At 43.6% G+C, this 23,875-nt stretch overlaps 3 protein-coding genes across 6 annotated transcripts; 2 read left to right on the forward strand and 1 right to left on the reverse strand.

Annotated features, from left to right (window-relative positions):
• Positions 1–249: 249 nt before the first annotated feature.
• LOC132465073 (patatin-like phospholipase domain-containing protein 2) lies at positions 250–13,399 on the reverse strand. Of its 4 annotated transcripts, XM_060061784.1 has the most exons (10): positions 13,293–13,396; positions 13,011–13,092; positions 5,643–5,875; positions 5,475–5,540; positions 5,168–5,374; positions 4,801–4,861; positions 4,424–4,606; positions 3,542–3,683; positions 2,486–2,593; positions 250–640 (listed from the first exon to the last, which is right to left on the reverse strand). In XM_060061784.1, exons 1-10 carry the CDS (start codon positions 13,359–13,361, stop codon positions 289–291), a joined length of 1,503 nt encoding a protein of 500 aa, XP_059917767.1. In that variant the 5' UTR covers positions 13,362–13,396; the 3' UTR covers positions 250–288. The 4 variants fall into 4 exon arrangements, with proteins under 4 accessions (XP_059917767.1, XP_059917768.1, XP_059917766.1 ...); XM_060061785.1 differs by having other exon boundaries at positions 5,252–5,374; positions 13,011–13,399; XM_060061783.1 differs by having other exon boundaries at positions 13,011–13,397.
• On the forward strand, positions 7,582–12,915 carry LOC132465097 (uncharacterized). Its single transcript, XM_060061820.1, has 7 exons — positions 7,582–7,820; positions 9,781–9,905; positions 9,993–10,059; positions 10,166–10,310; positions 11,400–11,545; positions 11,925–12,035; positions 12,420–12,915. Exons 1-7 carry the CDS (start codon positions 7,668–7,670, stop codon positions 12,597–12,599), a joined length of 927 nt encoding a protein of 308 aa, XP_059917803.1. The 5' UTR covers positions 7,582–7,667; the 3' UTR covers positions 12,600–12,915.
• A 721-nt stretch (positions 13,400–14,120) lies between the features above and the next one.
• LOC132465098 (uncharacterized) lies at positions 14,121–18,230 on the forward strand. Its single transcript, XM_060061821.1, has 7 exons — positions 14,121–14,461; positions 15,260–15,384; positions 15,486–15,552; positions 15,661–15,805; positions 16,723–16,868; positions 17,165–17,275; positions 17,629–18,230. Exons 1-7 carry the CDS (start codon positions 14,309–14,311, stop codon positions 17,806–17,808), a joined length of 927 nt encoding a protein of 308 aa, XP_059917804.1. The 5' UTR covers positions 14,121–14,308; the 3' UTR covers positions 17,809–18,230.
• The last annotated feature ends 5,645 nt before the right edge of the window (positions 18,231–23,875 follow it).

Here is a 23,875-nt window from a genome sequence, read left to right on the forward strand (position 1 = left end):
ACTGGAAAGCCTTTATTGAGAAGATAAGGAATGAAGTGTAAATAAACAGCAGGGGTTAAATGTATTAAGTTTGAAAAATACTTTTAAATTTTCTTTAAAAAGCAAACTTTTTAAAAAAGAATCATTTTTATCATAAAGTTAGTAATATCTGCCTTTCTGGACACTGGAGACATTCTGGAAATAAGTAATACAGGAAAGTATTTGATGTGTGATTTAAATAATAATTAGACAAAAAGGACCACAGGACCATTTGGACCAGCATAAGAACTTTATTTATTCACACATTACTTATTCATTCATATCCTCTGGTCCCGTGTCCGGGGGCCCACCCCCCATGTCTGACTGCCTGGGGGCCGACCCCTTCTCAGACCCCATCTGTCGGAACCAGCCCACGGCGCGGCCCAGGCCCAGGCCTGAGCCCCACCCAGCCCCCTGGTGGTCTGCCGGGCCGAGGGGGGGTGTCGGCGGGGGCGTCAGGGAGAGCTGGTGGAGCTCTGCCGGGAGGTCCCAGCTGAGGGTGTTGTTATCGGCGGGAATGGGAGTGGCCTCCGGGGTCAAAGGGCAAACAAACTCTTCCCCACTCTGGTTGAGGGCGATCAGTTCAGAGGGCCAGCTGGTGTCCCTGGGTGGAGGCGTGTCCCTGGAGGAAGGAGAGGGCAGACCTCTGAGAGGGAGACTGGATCTTACTGGGGGGGGTATAGAAGACTGCTGGCCATCGACTCATTGGGTAGTAGGGCTATCGCGGCGCTGTTGGTTGGCTGGTAAAGGGCACTACAATGGTGACAACCCAATCAGATAAAGGCCAATGTTCCTTGATGCCATCTGCCCCTGGCAGCCGGCCTCAACCCGTCTCTAAAGGGATTCCTCCCCAAGTAAGCACAACCAATTTGGGAGCTTGCCATTTGACACATCGTCAAATGTTGAAGCGATACGTTTATCTCTTAGATTAGGGAGACTTTTAATAGTATGGTATGTAGTTAATCATTCACAATCTAGGATGCACAGATCATTTTTATCAGGTCAACAGTCAACCTTGGATGTTGTCGGGAAAGGATAGATCTTAACCATCAACGTCCTTATTTAGAGTGCACAGCTGTAAATCAGCTACAGCTATTCATTTTGTATCTGGTAAGAATCTATTGACCACTTGTTTAGCTGTTTCATTTTTATGAACGACAATCTACATGATCCTATTCCTTCAGTTGATGGAGTTGAATTTTTTTAACTGACGAGTAAGAAAATACTGTTTACTATCAAGATTAATTGCATGTCCAAAGAGGTTCCTCCGTGCAGAGGTATCTCGGGTGACGAAGGTGGACGTTGACACATTCTATTCCAGTGACCAGTAAAACTAGCCACTGGAATGTGTAAGCACTGCAGCATGGTGTCCTCCAGGCTTCTTATAATCTATCTTGGTATCAAGTCATGTGTACGCCCATTATGCTTGTTAGGCATTGATTTCATAATCCAATGTAAATACTGCCACGTACACACAGAGAAATTGTTATAAAGTCCAAGCTCCCCTTTATAAAGTCCACATCTTTCTATTACACACTATGGAAAGCATGTAAGAATTAAGTTTAATCAAGTAAAATATATCCATTGAATAGATGTTTCAATTGATCAAATTAAATATAATAAATGTCTAACTGAATGAATAAATGTTTATATTTATTGATTGTGTAAAATGTTTTGGATGTTTTGGATAAATGATGTTGGACGTAGACCAAAGCAGCAGATGGTTTATGCTCCTGAACCACCGGGTCGGGCACTACCCAGGAGCAAACATGCTCGCTGGGTTGATACTGAACATGCTGCAGAAGCCACTACCGAGAGCATGTGCAAGTGCAAAGACAGTCGACTGTGCTGGTCATGGTTAGTATGTATGGTATGTATGGTGTGTGGTCTACTGATCGGCTGCTCTTGTCTATGTCCAACCCTGCTGGTGTTTGATTGACAGGCTGCATTTACATATCGAGAATCGTCAATGTGATAAAAAGGTTTATAGAATAGCAACAATTGATAAATGGATAAATATTGAGTGAAATATTTTACAAGACAAAAATATGAATTAATCCAAACATTTATTCCATAAATGTAAACATTATTCAATTCCATTTAACCAATTTATCATTTTTTAAAGATTAGATATTTGATTTATCTTATTTTCTCCAGGGTACAAATGGCGTTACATCGCGGCATCACCTAGCCTGGGAATCAGACGAATCTGTGAGCTCATATTTAATTCGCTCTGGTATATTCCCCCTCCAGTCCACAGATTTCCAGTATACTGGCCTGCGTCGCGCAAATCACAACCGTTTATCAAATATTGGGCAGTTATGGTTTATTGTGCTTATTGGTGCTATGGTTAAATGGTGGCGATGTCAGGCTAGGCAACATCCCAACCGACAAGAGAAAAAAAATGATGCAAAATGATGCAACTGCTTTGCAACAGGTATAAGGTCAAAGGGTAAAGAAGACCTACGTGAGGGGGTCACCCTGCTCCCCGCTCTCCGCTGGGCTGTGGCGATGCCCTGCCGTTCCATACAGCCAGCCCGGTCCCCGGGGCAGCTCTGGGATCCAGTCCGCTACTCTGCAACACACTTTCATTTATGCAGCAGTGCATTCGTTTACGCTCACCATGAATCTGGGAACCCTAAGGCGTTCATTTTGCTTTAACGCTAATTAAAAGGGGACATATTGTACCACCAGGTGTGAGTGTGATTAGCCTTACCAGCCGTCTCGAAAATCTGCCCCGTATGACATCACTAGTGGGCGCGTCCACCTAGATCTGTGCTGGATAGATCAGTGTACCAGCCTACCCAGTGGACTGAAGTAAACGTTGCTCATCCATCCAGCACAGATCTAGGTGGACACGCCCACTAGTGATGTCATACAGGGCAGATTGTCGAAACGGCTTCTAAGGCTAATCACACTCACACCTGGTGGTACAATATGTCCCCTTTAATGCTCCTCATTTCCTAATTTTGTTCCTACTGACTTCGATTTTTTGAGATGTGTGACGGCTGTGCGATTGTTGCGCGGGTTCTGCCTTGTGGGGAAATGGCCAACAGGTTTGGAAGTGATTCTCTGAACGGTGGCAGGTGAAGAGGTATGTAATAAAGTTTAAACTGCTGATCCGTTAGATATGGATTGCCTCATTCTGTTACCATCCCCTCCTCGGCCAGAGCCTCGTCTTTGACCCTCACTGTGAGTTGATGCCACCTTTTCCCTGCCCTCGCCCCCCTCCCTTCCAGAGACCTGTCCCTTCCCCTGCACTGCTATTGAGGACACCTTCGCCCTGCCAAAGCCCTGTCTCTGACCCCCACCTTGTTTTAGTGATTTCCTACATGGTGCTTGGCTGTGTCATTGCCGTTCGTCTTCCCACACGAGAGCGAGCGTGTGCTGGGGAGACAAACTCAAAATTCAATTTCCTTGAGGGAGTCATCCCAAAAGGATAAATAAAGCCAAGCCAATTCTAAGTCTAAGTCAAACCGACAAGGCGTCATGAACCAGCAGTGTGCACCAGGAAAGGGCCTACCTGTTGACCAGCATGAGGGCCGAGTCCATAGGCAGAGCGTAGGGGATGCGAAGGTAGGAGGCCATGTTGCCATGCACCCGCTCCCTCACCTGGGACAACATGCTGCCACGGTCATGCTTCTCCCTACACCCCTCACACAGCGCTGGGACACACACAAGGTTCAAGGTAAAGGGATTACAATCGGTAGCATTGTACATTCCCCATCTTGTTTTTAAACCCACAATCTCGTTTAGGTTGAAAAGATTCTGTGCAAAGCAATAACAGAACAATGAATGAATACTAAAGCATATCTATTCATTGCCAAATAGAGCGAAGGCTTTGGCATGGCATTTCATTGTGCAATAGCAATGATGTTTCTCAACAAATTTGGCAGCAAAATTATAAACGTTGCTTACCATCAGATTTCTACTCTGGGTTACATGAAGATGGTGTCTATTCAGGGCAACATTTGGATGTTTGACTGAATATAAGATTAACTTTACCACTGCAAATTTAAAAATAATTCTGAATTTGAATACATTTTGTGGCATGTAGTCTTTCTCATTGTGTTTTCTATACAGACATTGTAGGACAAATAATAACTATCCAAAACTGCTCTGCAAAATCAAAACTAACAACTGCTGCTGTATTTCTCACAGCCATACTTGTTTTAAATCAATTGTCTCCTGAAGAAATTATCCTCTTGTAAAGATTCCTGAGACTCTGTAGGGTACAAAATATACCAAATACTTAACACTAAAAAGATACATGTACATTTTGGAGGATATGTTGTGGGTCAGGAGGATCAACTCATAGTGCTTCTGAATCAACTGCTGTGGAGCTCCTTTCATTTCCACAGGCCTGGAACAAAACAAACGGTATTCGCAGACCCCCCCATCTTACTCCGCTTGATGTCCAGAGGCAGGTTCTCTATGAGCTGCGGCCTCAGCCACGAGTGGCCCTCCTTACGGGAGCTCAGGTCTGGCCCCTCACTGGGACCGGTCTCCTGGGTGGAGGGGTTCCCCAGATCACAACACGGTGTGCTGACTGCCAGACCAGCCAGAGGAGCCTCGCTGGGGACCAGGCCTGCAATGGGGAATGATGTTTGGTCATGAGCATCAAAAGGAACGCTGCAGGACTGGCAACAATGGGTTCTACCGTCTCGGCTGCCATCAGTTTTCTACCAAACACAAAAAACACACCAAAAGTTAACCCTTACTCAATCACACCTAAACCTGACTCAAGGTAATTGAGCAATTCAAGGTCAACTTGAGAGCTACCGTTGTCTTGAAGGAAGCGCAGGGCGTCCAAGTATCCATTGTCACAGATCTCAGCCATGCCCTGCAAAACAAAAGACACATTGATCCCGGTTCTCTACCTCAGGTGGGTTGCATTGGGGGGGACTTCTTGACCATACTTTTAATGGGACATCAGATCACAGGAACAGCTGCTTCAGAAGCACTGTGAGGCGTGGATCCTCCTGACACACCACATATCCTCCAAAATGTACATATGACTTTTTAGTGCCAAGTATTTGATATATTCTGGACCATCAGATCACATGTTCCAAACCCTCTGATAGGGAAGGGAACGGTAGGAGAGGGTGTGTGTGTGTGTGAGGGGGGGGGGGGGGGGGGGGGGTCTGACCTCCGGCTCGGGGGGGAAGAAGCTGCTGGCGACCCGGTAGCAGTTCTGTGAGTTGACGTGGATGCTGACGTTGTTGAAGCGCACCTCGTGGAGCCTGAAGGCCGAGCGGGGGCACACATCGCTCTCGCCGGCGAAGGCGGAGAAGGTGACTGTGTTCCTCAGGTGACAGTTGGGCAGGTTATTGCTGACGGCTCCGTCCACGTAGCGCTGAGGATCACAACCCAGGGATCAACACACCAGGAGAAAGACATGTATGCAGGAGCCAATGAGCATTTAACACGACTGCTATCAATTCCTGTCTTCTCACCACTCCCCGATACGTGGGTGGGATGAGCCCGCAGTAGAAGGGGATGAAACAACTGCATAACACCGCCTGAGAAGCAAAATGAAAAGACGCATTAATATTGTTCATTAGGAGGAGATAGTCCACGTGTAACTATAAACCAAGTGAGATGGCATCTTCTGGTGGGTGTACCTGGATGAGTTCTTCTCTGGTGTCGAACTCTGAGACGATGACGTTCTTCCCGTCAGACACGCGGGTCAGAGACACACACAGCCTCCCCGAGGCACGCAGGTGGGCGTCGGCGGGCAGGGTCGCCATCAGGGAGTCACGCACCAGCTGCTGCAGGTTGAACGCCGGGTGCAAGGGGCCCAGTTTATGTTTCCTGGCATCCCGGGTCATGGACATCAGGTCCAAACAGCTCTTCTCTGTGGAGCCCAACACATAAGGGAACTTGAGGGAGGCAGTTAAGTTTGTGGCAGACATGCAACTGAATATCATGAGCTTTTTTTAAATAATATGAAATCATGGCACTGTAGGCTTATGTCACTATTTTACACTTCGATTAAAAAGTAAAACTCAAATATTATTGAATTAAATGAATGTAGACGATAATCTGGTGCAAAGGACATAGGACAAGGCTAAATTAGGTCAAGCCATCTGTCCATTTGTGGCGCATTTCATCCCTCATTCACAAAAACAGTAGCCTACTTGCTTTGAAAAGTAACTCTTGTAGCAAGAGGTTGTATATTGCTTTTTCGTGACTTTGCTGTAGCAAAAGTGGCACACCTTATTCTTCCTGATCCTACGACTAACCCAAAAGAGCTTGTAAGTCCGCCTATTCCGGTAGACCCCCATGGGACCTATGAGATCGTAAATATGAATGGTTTTCAACAGAGAGAAAGTAATTATTTTCTGGCTCCATTCTATATAGTCCCTGGATTACACATATTTGTGGATTTAAATGATAATTTTTCATGCAAACAAAACTAAACATTTTCGTGAAGAACTTTGATAATGTTAGGTTTTTTCCAAGGGGAGGATAACAGCATCGAAAGAGGTGAAAACCATTATAAGTTGAGGCATGTGGAGAGTTTCAGTTATGCCGATGAGGAGATTGTCGGTCTTGTCCACGCCAGTCGCAGGGAGCGTGACGTCACATACAAGACCTGTCTTTCTCATTGTGTTTTCTATACAGCCTTTAACTGAACAATTGCACAATAAATGGTCAAACACTTGACATGAAAAATTATCATCGACAAACAACATATGTGTTCTCCGGGGCATATCAAGACTGGGACCAGAAAATAATTACTTTCTCTCCATTGAAACCCATTCATATTTTACGATCTCATAGGTCCCATGGGGGTCTACCAGAAGGGGCGGACTTACAAGCTCTATTGGCTAACAGATCTGTGGCCTGAAAAGGGGGGTCATGGTCAAATGGAGCTTGGTGCACCTCTCTGGACCGAGTCCAGCTGATCAGGTTTTACACTGGCCCATCAATCCACTAACGGCTATGGTTAGGTTTAGGGGTCCGGTTGATGGTTAGGTTAAGGGGTAAGGGTTATGGTTAGGTTTAGGGGTCCGGTTGATGGTTAGGTTTAGGGGTCCGGTTGATGGTTAGGTTAAGGGGTCCGGTTGATGGTTAGGTTAAGGGGTTAGGGTTATGGTTAGGTTAAGGGGTAAGGGTTATGGTTAGGTTAAGGGGTAAGGGTTATGGTTAGGTTTAGGGGTCCGGTTGATGGTTAGGTTAAGGGGTAAGGGTTATGGTTAGGTTAAGGGGTAAGGGTTATGGTTAGGTTTAGGTTAAGGGGTAAGGGTTATGGTTAGGTTAAGGGGTAAGGGTTATGGTTAGGTTAAGGGATCAGGGTTATGGTTAGATTTAGGGGTCAGGGTAGGGTTATTTGTAGGTCTAGGGGTCAGGGTAGGGTTATTGGTAGGTTTAGTGGTTAGCGTTATGGGTTAAGGTTAGGGTTATGGTTAGGTAGAACGGAACCGTGGCTTCATAGATGCTACTCGAACATGCGCTAACAAGTTTGAGTTGGGGCGGGGCTGGACCTCAGCCGGGGGTGCAGCTGGACCTAGAGGCGGAGCTGGACTAGGCAAGCTCCACCCATTGGCTCTGCAGCCCTTCAGATAAAAAGGACTCAGGAGGTAGATCTGCAGTTGGATCCTAACCCTCGGTCGAATAGCTTGCAGAAACTCGACGAATCCAAAATGAACATACCAGTTATCGATTTTAGTCTGTACAACCTGGGAGAAAATAGTGTTTTAGACGAGCACCTTGTCGACTTGGGCAGGCAATTAAAATCCTCATTTACAGAAATTGGTTTCGTTTATCTGAAGAACACTGGGATTACACCAGAAGAGGTAAGCGCGAGCCTCGGAAAATAGTTTGCTGAGCATCACAAACTTTGTCACGGATATTTCATACAAATTGAGGGAACTATTGAAAAGAAAGCAAAAATATGCAACATTATCACAACATACATTAGAAATAAGATCAAAACATGTAAAAAGGGGCTATGATTTATAATCTTAAAGTGATTTTTAACTTCATAAACAGAGTGTATTAGCCTGTTCGTCTTGTTTTAAAAAAAACAAGTCTGGCGGAAACAGAGTTCTCTATGACAAGAAAAGGGTTTGCTCAATAGAGTATTCTGTATCTATGTTATTGTGGTTTTTGCAAAAATATAGATTATTTTTTTTATTATTTGTGCGGCTGTGAAAAAATAAATTAAAAGAAAGGAGTGTATCTGATCACATTATAATCGTTTAAAATATTCTTCGACCTGTAATTTATATATTGCTGCATTTACTTAGTAGTCCCTAAATCCCCCCTAAATATCAGCAGGAAAAGTTCATCACAGCTCGAAATTAAAAGCTGTTTATTTGGAATATCATTGATAAAGTGTGTGATACTAAGCAAATTAAGAGTGTTAAAAATCGCCAGATGTCTAGCTTTTACATCAAGACTAATCTGGAAGCAATCTGTTCTCCTTTCAAGGAGCCTTTTCTGTTTTGCAAAAGCAAAAAAGGTAGAAACCAAAATAAATAAGTACTGCGTTTTACCATTTGACCCAGAATGATGGGTGGTTTATTTGACACAACCTAGAGTGTAATGAACTCTACTGCTGGGTTAAATGTGACATACATTGGGTTATTTCAGAATGCTGGGTTGTGAAATGTGGAGTGAAATAAATCTATTGCGGGATTAATATTGACCATACACTGAGTAATTTACTGTCTCCTTTCCTTGCTACTTATCATTGTTGTGTAATTATAATAATTTCCCATAATCACACGATTAAAAAAAAAGGCCAATGTTAATAAATGAATGAAATTATTTTATCGAACCGTTTTTTTTACAGCTCAAAGTCATACTATGCATGTTTTTTTATTCATTCCAAAAACAATTTAAATGTACCGCTCAAACACATGCCTGACAAAACCATCAAGCTCCATGAATAAATTTGAACCTCCCTGAGGCCAATACGGGGGCCTGATAGAAACGCTGGTTCATACACTGTATAGGACAGCTTCTTAAAGTTTAAGAAGCTGTCCTATACAGCTTTAAGAAGCTGCATAGGATAGCTTCTTAAAGCCCAAATCCAGAAGAACGCGTGAGGGGATGCCCTCTCCTGGGACCGGTTTACCCAAGCACAAAGGTTAACATTTAGATGACACTGAGGAAAGGTAGGGTGGCTAGACAATGCAAGAAACAGGAAACAAAGCTTTAGATGACTAAAAGGAAACAACATATGGATTTTTCCATCACATGGGTCAAGGGTCAAAGGCTCTTATTGATAAGGCACGGGCCACGGCTATGTCCCCCTTTATGACAACCTGAGGAGGTGATCGATAGCTTACCACCATCTGGTTAACCAATACTATTGTGTTGTATTGGGGAGCAGAGTTGTTCTCAGCCTCCTGAGCCCTGTGTGCCACAGTATAAGAAGTCCTCGGTTTGGACAATGCATTGGACTTCTCCTTGTGGAGCTCTTAGAGAGCCGCTGGGCCACTCCCATCTGAGGCCTCGGGGGATTGCATGTTAGGCCTCGGATTATTTTATTTTTATTACGTAAATAAATTAAATGGTTATCACTATCAGCCATCGTTATAGCTATTGTTAGAGTTAACGTTACCTAACTAACATGGTCAAGAAAAAAAATCTTGCTAGTTAATACATGTCATAGAATAAATACCACAATCCCCCATGATCCCAGATTGTATTTCTAAAGTGAAGTCAGCTATATACAAATTAGGAAACAACTTCAACGGGCGGTCGGATGGGCGGCCTCACTAAATGCATGGCTTTTTGTGTTTTAAGGTTGAACAAGTTATGGACATCTCCAAGACGTTTTTTCTCCAACCAGTGGAGTTGAAGTTTCCTTTCCGCAGCGAGACTTTTTCTAATTGTCGTTACCATGGCTGGATCTCTTCAGAGACTGAAAGGTGGGGGGATACTTACTACAACTCAAGCCTACTGGACTGTGATGCTTTCAATTGTATTACGAATGTTCTAACATACAATTATGACAGCTTGAATCCAGATCGTCCGGGAGATTTAAAAGAAGCATTCAACGTGGAGACTTTCTGTAATGATATAGTAAGCACCTAACATCTACAAAGTCACAGGAAGGCCTCAAACAATACATTGGTGACGATATCCAGAAGTCCCGACTAATGGTGTGGACTCTCCTCTACCCGCCTAGCATTGGCCCTCGCCTGTGTTCGAGGACAGACAGCTCTCTTTCTACCAGCGGTGTCGGGAGCTGTCTCTGCGTGTGCTGAGGGTGATGGCCATCGGTCTGGGTCTGGAGCCAGAGGTTTTCCTCCATGCTCACCGCCACATAGGAGGTGAGATGTCAAAATAATAATTAAAGTATTCCAATGTGAGCGTGTGAGGTTTAGACTGGAGTAGCGAGGTTACAAATGAACGGGGCATCGGTTAGGCTTGTTCTTGCCACAAATAGTGACTTTTATGGCACTGACAAAAACGACAAATATTTCCGCTTCAGACCTGATTGAGATCTCTGCAATAATTACTCCTTCATCGGTCTCGTCTTTAAACCTCAGCCAGCAGATAAAGCCGGTGCTTGAATTGGAATGAAACAGGTGCTAGTAGGCCTACTTTCAAACAGCCTCATGCAGCGCTGTTTTTGGGTGCTGCTCATCCATGTTTTGGTCATTGTTTAGTTTATGTGGTGACAGAGTTGTGTTGGAACTCCCACAGTGTTTCTCATGCGAGATGTGGAAAAACAAGTTTTCATTAGCCTAGGATACGGTGTATTTACGTTTATTAGATTAGTTTTTTTAGATTACTACAACTACTCTCAACAAATCATGCATTTGGATGTACAAACCCCATACTACTACTTTATTCCAGACAGCATTCTTCTAAACAAAATTCAGAGACTGAAAGTTATTTTGGAATCTCTATACTTACAATCATTGATAATGCTTCCATCTCTGATCAGCATAGCATATCTCATATCTCATATCATTGAAAATGCTTTCTCAGTTTGCTCCTTGTCCCAGAAGACCATCTCTGCTCAGCATAGCATATCTACCAACACACACACACACACTTTCCTTCACATGAATGTCAAGATTAACGTTATCAAAATCAGCTTGACTTCTGAGGACCACTTTGTTTTGGCATCCGAAGACATTTCTGTAGCTAGCTCAGGTAAGCCCATAATACTGCTGAGCTTCGGAGCGGGCTTTATAAACTAAATATTAACTGCTTCAGATAAGATACTAATGCACATTGGCAGCCCTAAGCTTCCGTAGCTCATGGCTTCTGTAGAAGTCTGCTCAAAAACAGAGGCACATTCATTTATCCAGAAAATGAAAAAATAACTACAGCGTGTTCCTAGCTTTCCCAAACAAAAATGGTGTACGATGGGTGGGATGGATGAGCAGTCTTGTTGTGTCCTGTCGCAGGTGAGAAGAACAGGAGCACCCTGCGCTCTCTATATTACCCACCAGTCAACAGTGAGCTGGTGAAGGAGGGCCAGCTACGCTGTGGGGAACACTCAGACTACGGAAGCATCACCCTGGTCTTCCAAGGCCAAGCTGGAGGCCTGCAGGTACACCATCCATCACCTCACCACCCGAATGCCCATCTAACAGTTTTGTCAAATAGCCAAGGGCAGAATCGCTACTGTTAACAAGAGGAAAACTGAAAGAAACAAGCAAATATTTTACCCAAACACATACACCTACACACACCCCTGCACTGGGCCAGCTGATTAACAAGGTTTGTATCATTTGTGTTACGAAGCAATCCCATGATTGACGTAAAATAATTTGGAGGGCTCAAAGTCACAGACATCCATCAGCAATTCAACACTGTCAGAAAAAGATATGAAAAGTTGTAATTACAAAAATAGAATTTCATGTCTATATTTGTATGTGTTTTTTTTGGAGGGTCAAATTTGTTTTCAGCCTTGATCCATTTTCCTACAGGTTCTGAGTCCTTCAGGTGAGTACATCCCAGCACCCTGCATACCAGGAACGGTCCTGATCAATATCGCTGATTTGATGCAGCGTTGGACCAGCGACCACTACATCTCGGCTGTGAGTTTGTCTTTAACATTTAAAATTCACAGTTTTGTTTGAATTCCCTATTTTCATTTTGCTGGTTGGCGAGCAGCTGCACGCCACCTATATAAAACCACGGCATCTATATGGCAAATTTAGATTACTTTTCTTTCAAGGAACCATTGGACTATTAAAGTTTACAAAATAAGTTTACACTTTCACAAGAGACAGTGTCACGTTATACAAGATTAATCTGGAAGATATCTGCTATAGCCAAACAAATCCACACAAGCCCCATTTCTTTAAATTAGACCTACTTTCGACCTCAAGCATGTATGTATTGACTGACATGTGTGTTTCATGATTGATATATATTCCTTTTCAAGCCTTTTTAAAACCTTTTGATAACTCGTCTTTCAGATCCACCGGGTTCTGCTTCCCCCTGCCGGTGACTCCAATACTCGTCAATCTCTGGCTTTCTTTGTAGCGCCAGACGACGACTACCTCATCACCTGCTGCGACGGCTCGACCAAGTACCCCGCTGTTACGGCAGGGGACTATTTAAACTATCGCATAAATGATCTTCTTGGGAAGAATTGAACATTTTCCATTGTTGCCAATTTATACACGTTTGTTGCATCACTGTCACATTTAATTTAATTCAAACAGTTAATGAAACAAAGTATTGATTTATATTTGTATTCTTATTGTTTGCGTAATCGTTAGTGTATTACATGAAACCCCGTGTAAATAATGCCACTATAATGTTAAAACATTTGCCTTCGAAATTGAACATGTTTGACTTTCTCTTAACTGATGGGGGCGTTGTTGCGAACTAAATATATTGAAAGGGAAAGCTTCCTAACCTCATTAAACTGTTAAGAATAATACTTTAATAAACTGCAATGAGAATGAATTATAGCTTGTATACATCGCCTATGGAGTGCCAGAATGCATTCACGTTAAAATGTCGTCACTGGACTTATCCGGCAAGGAAAGAAAACCACTCACCTAGGGGGGTTCCGATGGTAAGAATCATTGCCATCAAAGCACCTGCAGACGCCCCGTAGATTTTGGACGCACCTTCAAAAAACTGAGGAAATCGTTCGACAATGCAACTGGCGGCCCCAACATAATAAATCCCCATGAACCCACACCCGGCAAAGGAGATGGACCACTCTTTGTTCAAGTCAAACATAATTCACCAATTTAAAATAGGCCTATTGTTACCTCAATCCTTCCATCCGTGATTTGAGAAAATGTAGGCCTATAAAGCCTAATTATTTATGTTACCCTATCCACTGTTTGATAGTTTGGACCTTCCACGTGTGTAAATTGATTTTGTTGTTGATAAGTAGACATTTTCCTATAGGTCAATACAAATCACGTGGTTCAGTGGAGCTCACAGGTGTCTAATTGGACGGTGAATTGGACCTAATAAAATCTCATAATAAAAGGATTCTCTCGCTCTCTCGCTCTCTCTCTCTCTTTCTCTCTCGCGCTCTCTCAATAAGATTTATTATAATTTATTAATTCTGTTTATTGACATTTTTTCGAGAAGAATGTAGGTTGAAAAACTCGACTAGGGCAGCTAGGTGGCGACTGTGACGAAAAGCGTCGAAAAAAGCCGTACAAAAATGGATCTGCCAGACCTCAGGGCCGGTGTTACACCGCATTCTGCGACCCACCGAAAAGTGTGACCCCAGGGGGCACTGTTGTACATTTTGTGCATTGTGTGCATTGTAACAAAAACATAAATAAAACATAAGATCTCCCCCCATCGGTGGGTCTTTCTTTTCTTGATACTAACATTAATTCTAAACAGAATTTTACACAGTAGCCTATAATAGGAAATGATCAGAGGTAAATCAGCGTAATTTAACACTGACTGTAGCTTTTTATTGGTAAAGAAGCAACGGTGAAGGACCGTACTAAACGCCCTATCCATTGTATGGGTCTGTAAAGTGCTAATCAAATCAATCAAATGTATTTACTAAAAACCTTTAATAAAAAGGTAATTGGTTGGGGGGAGATCTTATAAGTTAAATATGTTTTTGTCATGCCTGTCTACGCTTCCAACTCGTGCATATTGCAGAAAATATACAACAGCGCTCCCTGGGGTCACATTTTTCGGTGGGTCGCAGAATTCGGTGTAACACTGTCTAGGGCTGCAGCTGCATGTTATTGGAGGATGTCAGTGACCGCGATTGGGCGCACGGGACAAGCCTAGAAGGTGTAGACTACGTGAAATAAACCAGCTGTTGAACCAATTTCATTTTAATATTTCGTAGAAACTCGACGAATCCAAAATGAACATACCAGTTATAGATTTTAGTCCGTGCAACCTGGGAGAAAATAGTGTTTTAGACGAGCACATTGTCGACTTGGGAAGGCAATTAAAATCCTCATTTACAGAAATCGGTTTTGTATATCTGAAGAACACTGGGATTACACAAGAAGAGGTAAGCGCGAGCCTCGGGAAATAGTTTATCGGGGTGCCGATGGAGCGCAACAGTGGGGTTCCGGAAGTGAAAATCCTATTCATATTCTGCATAGAAGTTTTGATTATTAGACAAAATCTCTTAACTATCCAAGGTCAAATTTTGTGAAACCATGGTTAATATGCAATCGTTACCATCTCTTACCTTGTGACTAACTACTACCCATGTGAGAGAGGCTCCGTATCTACATACGCCGTATCTACACATTGGTGTAAATCCGTGCGAACGGATTTGTGAACAGTTCCCTCGGATTGATAATGACATTTTGTTTGATTAAACTGTAGACTGGAGCACAGAATAGTTTGCAAGAACATTAAGTTCCTCATGCATCTAGCATCTTAATTTTGCTCTCAAAGTGCAGCAGATTTATGCATTTAACTTTAAAAAGTAGGCTACATTCTTTAATTCTGAGTGTCGCATTGTTTACTTAAACATATATGGCCATTGTTGTTGGTGTGGGTGTGAAAATTAAAGGGAGTGCCTCTGATCAAAACTAAATATTCTTCATGTATTTGAATTTACATTGCAGTTTTATATATTGCTGTATGAAGGAACAATGAGACTTCAGGCTGGCCCACCAGCCTGATTACTGATCAGGGGTTCTTTGCAAACCAACTCAGGCTTTGTTATTACATCTGTGCAAGTGATAATGAAGTCTTTATCTTTCAAACATTGTCCTTCTCGACCTCTTGTACATTGTTAAAGTGTGGGTTTTTATCCACATAAACTCCCTCACTAAATGGCTTTTGGTGTTTTAAGGTTGAACAAGTTATGGACATCTCCAAGACGTTTTTTCTCCAACCAGTGGAGATGAAGGTTCCTTTCCGCAGAGGGAGTTTTGCTAATTTTCCTAACCATGGCTGGGTCTCTTCCGAGGCTGAAAGGTGGGGATAATCACTAGAACTCAAGCCTACTGGACTGTGTTTTGTTAACTCGTATTGGGTTTTGTTATTACGAATGTTCTAACATGCAAGTATGACATCAGCTTGAATCCACGTCGCCCCGGAGATTTAAAAGAAGCATTCAACTCGATGTCCTTCCATAATGATATAGTAAGCACCTTTAACATCTGCAGAGTGACAGGAAGGCCTCAAACAATACATTGGTGACAATATCCAGAAGTCCTGACTAATGGTGTTGACTCTCCTCTACCCGCCTAGCATTGGCCCTCGCCTGCGTTCGAGGACAGACAACTCTCTTTCTACCAGCGGTGTCGGCAGCTGTCTCTGCGTGTGCTGAGGGTGATGGCCATCAGTCTGGGTCTGGAGCCAGAGGTTTTCCTCCATGCTCACCGCCACATAGGAGGTATGTCCTCTGCATTGACCTAACATTGTGTATCAAGTAATAACAGTCAAATACAGATCTCAAAATACAAAAAGTATTCCAATATTTTTTTAGCAAACTTTCTCCGTCTGGAAAGTTTAGCACCACCACAAGATAGTAACCCGTTTAACAAAGGGTACGTGAATGAACCATTCATTAACATTGGTTAATGCGGTTATAAGCACTAACTACTGCCAACTGTTTTGGCGTTTTAAGCCATGCTTCCAAAGACATTTCCTTTCTCAGGAGTGTCAGAGTGGGACAGAGAGGATGTCTGTCTAAGCTACGTCGATCACTCGTTTATTTTGTGAACTGCATACCAAGTGCTTCGGATAAGATACTGCTGCACATTGGCAGCCCTCAGCTACCATAGCTCTCAGATTCTGTAGAATTCAACTTAAAACGCACAGGCAGAAGCATAAAGGTATCCACAATTAAAAATGTTTTGTAGATAAGTGGCGGTAGGTATACACACACACACACACACACACACACACACACACACACACACACACACACATGGAAAAATAACTACAGCGTGTTCCTAGATTTCCCAAATAAAAATGGTGTACGATGGGTGGGATTGATAATAATAATAATACATAGGTTTTATATAGCGCTTTTCTCGGTACCCAAAGACGCTTTACAAAAAACAAAACAAAAAAAGGATACAAATGAACAGTACAGTACATACATGCATACATCCAAAAACAACAATACAGAGAAAGATAGGACAGTGAGAAAGAGAGAGGGTGGACATTTTTTGTCAGGTGTTGTAAGTGATGTTGAAGAGATGTGTTTTGAGATGACTTTTGAAAGACTGCAGTGAATCAGAGTTACGGATGGCCAGGGGGATGGAGTTCCAGAGGGATGAGCAGTCTTGTTGTGTACTGCCACAGGTGAGAAGAACGGGACCACCCTGCGCTCTCTATATTACCCACCAGTCAACAGTGAGCTGGTGAAGGAGGGCCAGCTACGCTGTGGGGAACACTCAGACTACGGCAGCATCACCCTGGTCTTCCAAGGCCAAGCTGGAGGCCTGCAGGTACACACACACACACCTCTGCACTGGGCCAGCTGATCAACAAGATCTGTATGACTTGTGCTATAAAGCAAACCCATGATTGACATAAAATACTTGGCTCAAAGTCACAGACACCCGCAGGCACATCAGTTGGCTCCTCACATTCACAGGGATACCACTTACGGATATGTTTCATCAACTATTCGACACTGTCCGACAGAAAACTAAAATTCCATAAAAAAAAAAGGGGCCAAAGAACATGTGTGCTTTTCAGGGGGGTTAACTTTGTATTTCAGCCTTGATCCGTTTTCCTCCAGGTGCTCAGTACCTCAGGTGAGTACATCCCAGCACCCTGCATACCAGGAACGGTCCTGATCAATATTGCTGATCTGATGCAGCGGTGGACCAGCGACCACTTCATCTCAGCTGTGAGTTTGTCTTTAACATTTAAAATTCAGTTTTGTTTGAATTCACCATTTTCATTTTGTTGGTTGGCGAGCAGCAGCACGACAACTTCATAAAACCACGGCACAGGTATATATTGCACAAAAAATCTTCTTGGGAAGACACAAGCCCAATTTCTTTCAATTAGGCCTACTTTTGACAACTTTGAGACATTTACCAAATCTAGCCTTTGTCATTTTATACAAGATATGTATTGACTGGCATGTATTGGGTACATTATTCTTTCATATGGTATGTCCCATATATATATATATATATATAATTATAATTATTATTTTTTCAAGCCCGTTTAAAACTGTTTGATAACTCCTTTCAGATCCACCGGGTTCTGCTTCCCCCTGCTGGTGACTCCAGTACTCGTCAATCTCTGGCTTTCTTCGTGCAACCTGATGACGACTACCTCATCACCTGCTGCGACGGCTCGAACAAGTACCCTGCTGTGAAGTCAGGGGACTATTTAAACGATCGCTTAGCAGCAGCGCACGGCGATTCTTAAACCTTGGCCATGGCTATCGCCTAACTATGAGGTCAGCTATCTATGCATAAACCAGACAGCCTACTGTGTGTGGAAAGTAAACGGTTCAGTCAAAGATAAGCTATTGCTCAGAAGCTTTCATTAACTAGAGCATCAATGTTGATCCAGTATGCAGCACTTCACTTATTTGAAGTAGCAGAATGCAGGACACAAGCAAGGCTAGCTGGCCTGAAGCTAACCAGCTAGTTAACTTTACATGTAAACACTAGTTGACAAAGAGACAGGCCAGGCTGAGAGTTGGTTTCCCTAAATTCAATTCTTTCATTAATATTTTTTACATTGATACAATTATTTGGCTTAAGTCACGTTTTAAAATGCACATCTTTAACAAATGAATCTTACAACTATAGAAATTAAAAGCATGTAAAATAAGAAAATAAAAAGGCCTTATAGCAGACCTTGGCTGTGTTTTTCCTTCCATTTTGTTTTATTTGTTATGATTACTCTTGCTATATTTTCATAATAACATGCATTCATTAAAACCCAGAGTAAAGTATCTTAAAGCAACATAATATGATGTTATCAATAAGGTCTAAGCAATCCTCCAACATAAAACAGGTCAGACAGAATAGTGAGAGACAGATCAGTAAGAGAAGAATGCCAAAAAGATAATGGCAAAACACGCTAGAAAAAAAAAAAACCTAAACCAGAAGAAAACACAGAAAAATGAGGAGAATAGAGAGTAGTTGAGACAGAAGAGAATAAAGAGGAGAACAGATATAAGAACAGAAAGAAGCACAACTGAGAAGAGCAGTATAGACATAAGAAAAGAGGGGGGGGAGAGTGGAGCACGGAGAAATAGGAGTCACTTTAGATCCGTTCAAACACATTGACCACACAATGTTTTTTAAATTTTGCTGTTTAAATAAAAGTTTTATGAAATTTTCACGTGGTTTCAGAAGCAGCCACAGGTGTCTAATTGGACAGACCACAGATTGTTTTTACCCACACACACAAATACATTTCCCCCGTCATTAAGATTCTGCTAATTTCCACATGGTAAGAGAGCAACACAAAACAGGTTTATAATTTTTGGATGTTTTATTTTCTTTAAATCAAGCAGGTTACATTTCATTCGTTTTTACACAATCTGACATTTGCAAATATGCTCATAAATTACATGATTTGTAATCCCAAAGAATGAGGTGGTTAATGATCAATATTGGGATCAACAGTGATCACCCTACTAATGTAGGCATTACGTATGCAGGCAGAAAAAGAAAAGTTCCCATTAAGGTCTCATGTGAAACACCACAGGTCTGAAATACTCAGGAACACATGAAAATGGCAAAAAAAATAATTTCACTCTCCAACCTTTTGCTAAAGAGACGTTGACAGGCCCACAGAGAGCCTGGAGCTCACGGGACAACATTCACACACATTCTGCTTCATGAAGAGGTCAGATTATCGTCAGACCATAGACATCACATGTAAGGACACTGAACACTTGGCCGGATTACACATAGAAATGCAATCCAAAACAAAATGGGTAAAGATAAAGCATGTTTATTGATGCGGCAAACTAAGGTTCAAATATCCTCCAAAGCACTTCAAGCCCTCAAAGAATGAAACTCAAAACGCAGATGAGGTAAAAGAAGAAACTTCTAAATTAAAGTGGAGCGACCCAGGGACAAGTCTGGTTTGGGTTAAAGATTATGGATGGTTAACTTTGTGTAACGTGTTTGGACAAGCAAGTTTAGGTTTTAGGCAAGCGACTTCAGGTATTAGGCAAGCGACTTCAGGTATCAGGCAAGCGAGTTTAGCCAAGCGAGTACAGGCAAGCGAGTCAAGCTAAGCGAGTTTAGGTTTTATGCAAGCGAGTTTAGCCAAGCGAGTACAGGCAAGCGAGTCTAGGCAAGCGAGTTCAGGCAAGCGAGTTTAGGCAAGCGAGTTCAGGCAAGCGAGTTCAGGCAAGCGAGTTCAGGCAAGCGAGTTCAGGTATTAGGCAAGCGAGTTTAGGCAAGCAAGTTCAGGTATTAGGCAAGTGATGCGAGTTTAGTCAAGCAAGTTCAGGTTTTATGCAAGCGAGTTTAGGTTTTATGCAAGCGAGTTTAGACAAGCGAGTTTAGGCAAGCAAGTTTAGGTAAGAGAGTCAAGGTACTTTAGGCCTCACTTTATTTGCGGTTAAATTGCGGCATTAGGTTTAGAAAGAAGGTTAAGATCCAGGCTCAGGTTTGCTTCCAGCCTCGTCCCTCTAGTCGCTCCCTATAAAGAGGGTTCCCAGGTACCGTGTTAAAATACAACAGCTGGGATTACAGATATGGAGTACAGAAATAAATGACAAAGATTGATTCAAACATTCTTCCCCCAAAATGTGGTGCAACATAAAATGGAGAAAATAATTACTTTCTCTCCATTGAAACCCAGTCATATCTTACGATCTCACGAGGTCCCGCCGCAAGGGGCGGATTTACGAGCTCTATAGAGTGTGCACTGTGTGTTGATGTTGGGTGTGGATTAATGTGCTGGTGTAGCCATCCAGGGATCCTCAGGGTTTATGGGAGTAGGACACATTGGTGTAGTTCAGTACTGTGAAGTAAATTGATGCAAATAGTAGAATCAGTGTAAAGGGCAATCAAATGTCTATAAATGCAGGAACAGCCCCATCTGGATCAGGAGGGATTATACAATTGCTGTTTGACACGTTTGGTCTGTTCAAGGAGGAAGTAAATATTTACCAGCGTTGGGTCTCTGCACCATGACACCCAGCTGCCTCACATCTGGTCTCCCTTTAAGTCTCCAAAAGGAGAGGTCAACTTAATTGAACCTAAGGGGAATGGGTCACAAGAAAAGGTAAGGATAAATCAAAGCTAAACATCGAAAGGATGAAAACAAGCATTGTCGAACATGGGGTTCGGCGATATTTTGATGTAAAAACATTTAGGTGTACGATCCAACCATCAAAAACAGGCTCTTCTTATCATGTTTTCAATGTACCCCGAGTTGCTACGCCCTCATCAGCCACCAGGTGGCAGACTTGATTTTGTCAGTAGAAGGAGCAAAATAGCCATCCAGCTTGATTACAGCAATAGTAGAGGAGCGAGACAAAAGAATGCGTTAAAGCACCTTCAGCCATTGGCTCTTGTTCAAGGACATCCCGCTGATTGGCTGAAGTCAGATCTTATTCTCTAGAAAGTTTGTTACAGAAGAAGCCCCTAGTATCAAAGCAACATACCCGCCAAACAAAACTAACCTTGTTGAATAAATGAATAAAGGAGAAAGAGCTTACCTTCCATGGATGAGGAGCTGCTTGGTCTAATCACGAGCCGCCTTCGGACCTCCACCGCCGAACCCCCAGCCGTCCTCCACCGCCGGGACCGTCTCCTCCAGGACCTCCACCGGGCCGACCGCCTGGACCTCCGCAACGTCGCCTCATTTCTTCTGAAATGTGACACACGTTCTATTTGCACCCCGGACATTCCTCCCCGTTCATGATGCACTGGAGAAGAGTTTAGCTTTACTGGATGAGGAGCCGCCGCCGCCGGGCCCTCCAGGATGCCGCCGCCGCTGCCGCCGCCGGGCCCTCCAGGACGCCGCCGCCGCCGCCGGGCCCTCCAGGACGCCGCCGCCGCCGCCGCCGGGCCCTCCAGGACGCCGCCGCCGCCGGGCCCTCCAGGACGCCGCCGCCGCCCCCGGGCCCTCCAGGCTGACCGCCGCCAGGTGGACGCCACTGCCGGGACCTCCAGGTTGGTCCCAACCACCGCCTCCAGGTTGGTCTCCACCACCGCCTCCAGGCCCACCGACTCCAGGACCTCCAGGTTGGCCTCCACCTCCAGGCCCGCCGTTGCCTCCAGGACCTCGGCCGTCTCCAGGCCTTCCAGGTTGGCCGCCTCCAGGCCCTTCTGAAATGTGAGACACAAGTTCCAGTTGCACACTGGAACATTTCTCCCCTTTCATCATGGATGTACTGAAGATGAGTTTAACTTTACTGGATGAGGAGCCGCCACCTGGCCCTCCATGCCGCCCCTTCCAGGTTGGACGCCTCCAGGACCTCCAGGCCACCCTCTGCCTCAGTCCTTCTGAAAGGCGAATGACACGTTCCATTTGCACACAGCACATTTCTCCCCGTACATGATGCAGATATCAACTCCTCCTCTGCTTTAGCTCCCACAGATCTCACTGATGCCCTACTGTGCAGTCTTGAGTGAGGTATTATTTAACCCAACAGCCAGCTACACACACCTAGCCTACATCCTGGAGCTGGTCCTAGTGGCTGAGAATGCATCTGACATTTTTCAGAACACCTCCGAGTTGCTGTGGCTGCATGTCAAAGTTTTAATTCTAAACAATTCACCAAGCCTAGAAAAAATGTGCAGCTGTGCAGTTCCGTGTCTCACCGTTCTGCATCCGTTGGGCTGCACGGCTCCCGGCCTTCCCTCCACCTGCAGCAAGCGCCTCCAGACGACCGCCATGGACCTCACGGCGAGCACCTCCAGACGACCGCCACGGACCTCCAGACGACCGCCTCCATCACCTCTACTGAAACAAGACAAAATCTATATAAACACTGGAGATTTTTTTCTCCTCGCTCACTCAGATGTCAATAGCTTATCTTCTCCCATTCTGTGCGTTCTTGAGAAGTATCATTTCCTATAAACTCCCAAACCCAGCCACACATCTAATCTTCATAAGGACACTAGTCCTAGTGGCTGAGAACGCTTGCCTAACAAGCCAATCACAACCAATGACTGAATTCCAGTTTTATTCTGAACCGTTTGACCACGCCAAGGAGGAGTTTATAGGATGTGCAGTTCCACGGCTCACCCGTCTGTTCCTGTAGGACTGAACGGCTCCTGGCCAACATCCACCTGCAGCTCCCAGCTCCAGACCCGCTCTGTTGAAGCCTCTGGGAGTACAATCCGCTCCTGAACAAAAACAACTGTTCATAAATCATTTGGTACTCTGCAATCCTTGGAAATATTATGAAGCATGAGCTTGAATAGATAATGTTCAAATCCTGTATAATGATTAATTGTTGTACAAATGTGTATAGTTCTATTGATTACTTTTTTACTTCTATAAAACATTTAATGAATAGTGGGAAACTACACAAGAAAAGTAAATGAATGCGGTTTTAACACGGTTATATTAGTAAAGCAAGTCTTACCCAAAAAGTAAATAAATGGTGACCACATTTTATCATTATTATTATTATTATTATTAACTATTTAGTGCTTCACTAAATTCCTATAGCAAGTGGAAACGTTACTCACCTTCATTGGTGATGTTCATGTTCCTCGATATCTTCCAATGGACTCGTTGTGAAATCCTTCTGGATCCTCTGCGTTGATCAATTTCCAAGGGGCGTGTCTAAAGGGCGCGATCTAAAATGGGTCGATGCTATGCTATTGGATAGGCCTCTACTAATCATAGCATTGGAACGGGTGATGCAGAAATACATATTCCTCAAAATCTTTGAGTAGTAGTCGTTCGTACTTTTAGTGAACATATACAGTCTTTAGTTCACCAACTTCCATCTTTGTTGTTGAAACACCTCTACATGTTGCGTATATCCAACCTCACATTAGATAGCCTAAAGGGTTGCTATTGGTCGGTCTATTTCGTACCGGGCAGAAAACGTTATATAACGGAGGGGCGCCTGACCGCATCTTTGAAGAGCAAATTATATACGAGGTCCGTCTAGTTCCGAAGCTATTGGTGAAATACGCAAAACGAATATTGAAATGTTAATTTTGGCATTTAATTTGCATCTACATTTTGCCAGTGAAGGAGTTTAGGTTTGCCAATCCGAGGTCTAACAGGCAGTAAACATGTTCATTAAAATACAAATGCAAAGTCCACAGAACAAACACGAATAAAAACCACATTGCACCACCAGCGGTCAACAGCAGCAGCAGCAAGTGTATTGAAAGTAGAAAAGTAGTAAAGAGAAGAATAGAATTGGGAGAGTGGTGTGCAAGTCAGACACCGCATCTAACCCAGGACCACCTTTCAGATCACAAGCAGCAAACCTACCAGACCAACCAAACACACATCAACAGGCCCCCAGTCAGTAGGTCAGTCAGAC

The sequence above is a fragment of the Gadus macrocephalus genome, chromosome 9 (genome assembly GCF_031168955.1).
Source record: "Gadus macrocephalus chromosome 9, ASM3116895v1".
In the NCBI taxonomy this organism is placed as follows: Eukaryota; Metazoa; Chordata; class Actinopteri; order Gadiformes; family Gadidae; genus Gadus; species Gadus macrocephalus.

Excerpts from the sequence above, each read along its gene's own strand:
- LOC132465097 (XM_060061820.1), top strand. The coding sequence starts at position 7,668 with ATGAACATACCAGTTATCGATTTTAGTCTGTACAACCTGGGAGAAAAT. Across the intron at positions 7,821-9,780 it reads CTGGGATTACACCAGAAGAG|GTTGAACAAGTTATGGACAT; the intron begins GTAAGCGCGAGC and ends TTGTGTTTTAAG. Across the intron at positions 10,311-11,399 it reads TGCTCACCGCCACATAGGAG|GTGAGAAGAACAGGAGCACC; the intron begins GTGAGATGTCAA and ends GTCCTGTCGCAG.
- LOC132465073 (XM_060061783.1), bottom strand. The coding sequence starts at position 13,197 with ATGTTTGACTTGAACAAAGAGTGGTCCATCTCCTTTGCCGGGTGTGGG. Across the intron at positions 5,375-5,474 it reads CACCCACGTATCGGGGAGTG|CGCTACGTGGACGGAGCCGT; the intron begins GTGAGAAGACAG and ends TGTGATCCTCAG. Across the intron at positions 3,684-4,423 it reads GCCTCTGGACATCAAGCGGA|CGCTGTGTGAGGGGTGTAGG; the intron begins GTAAGATGGGGG and ends TGTGTGTCCCAG.
- LOC132465098 (XM_060061821.1), top strand. The coding sequence starts at position 14,309 with ATGAACATACCAGTTATAGATTTTAGTCCGTGCAACCTGGGAGAAAAT. Across the intron at positions 14,462-15,259 it reads CTGGGATTACACAAGAAGAG|GTTGAACAAGTTATGGACAT; the intron begins GTAAGCGCGAGC and ends TGGTGTTTTAAG. Across the intron at positions 15,385-15,485 it reads GTCTCTTCCGAGGCTGAAAG|CTTGAATCCACGTCGCCCCG; the intron begins GTGGGGATAATC and ends GTATGACATCAG.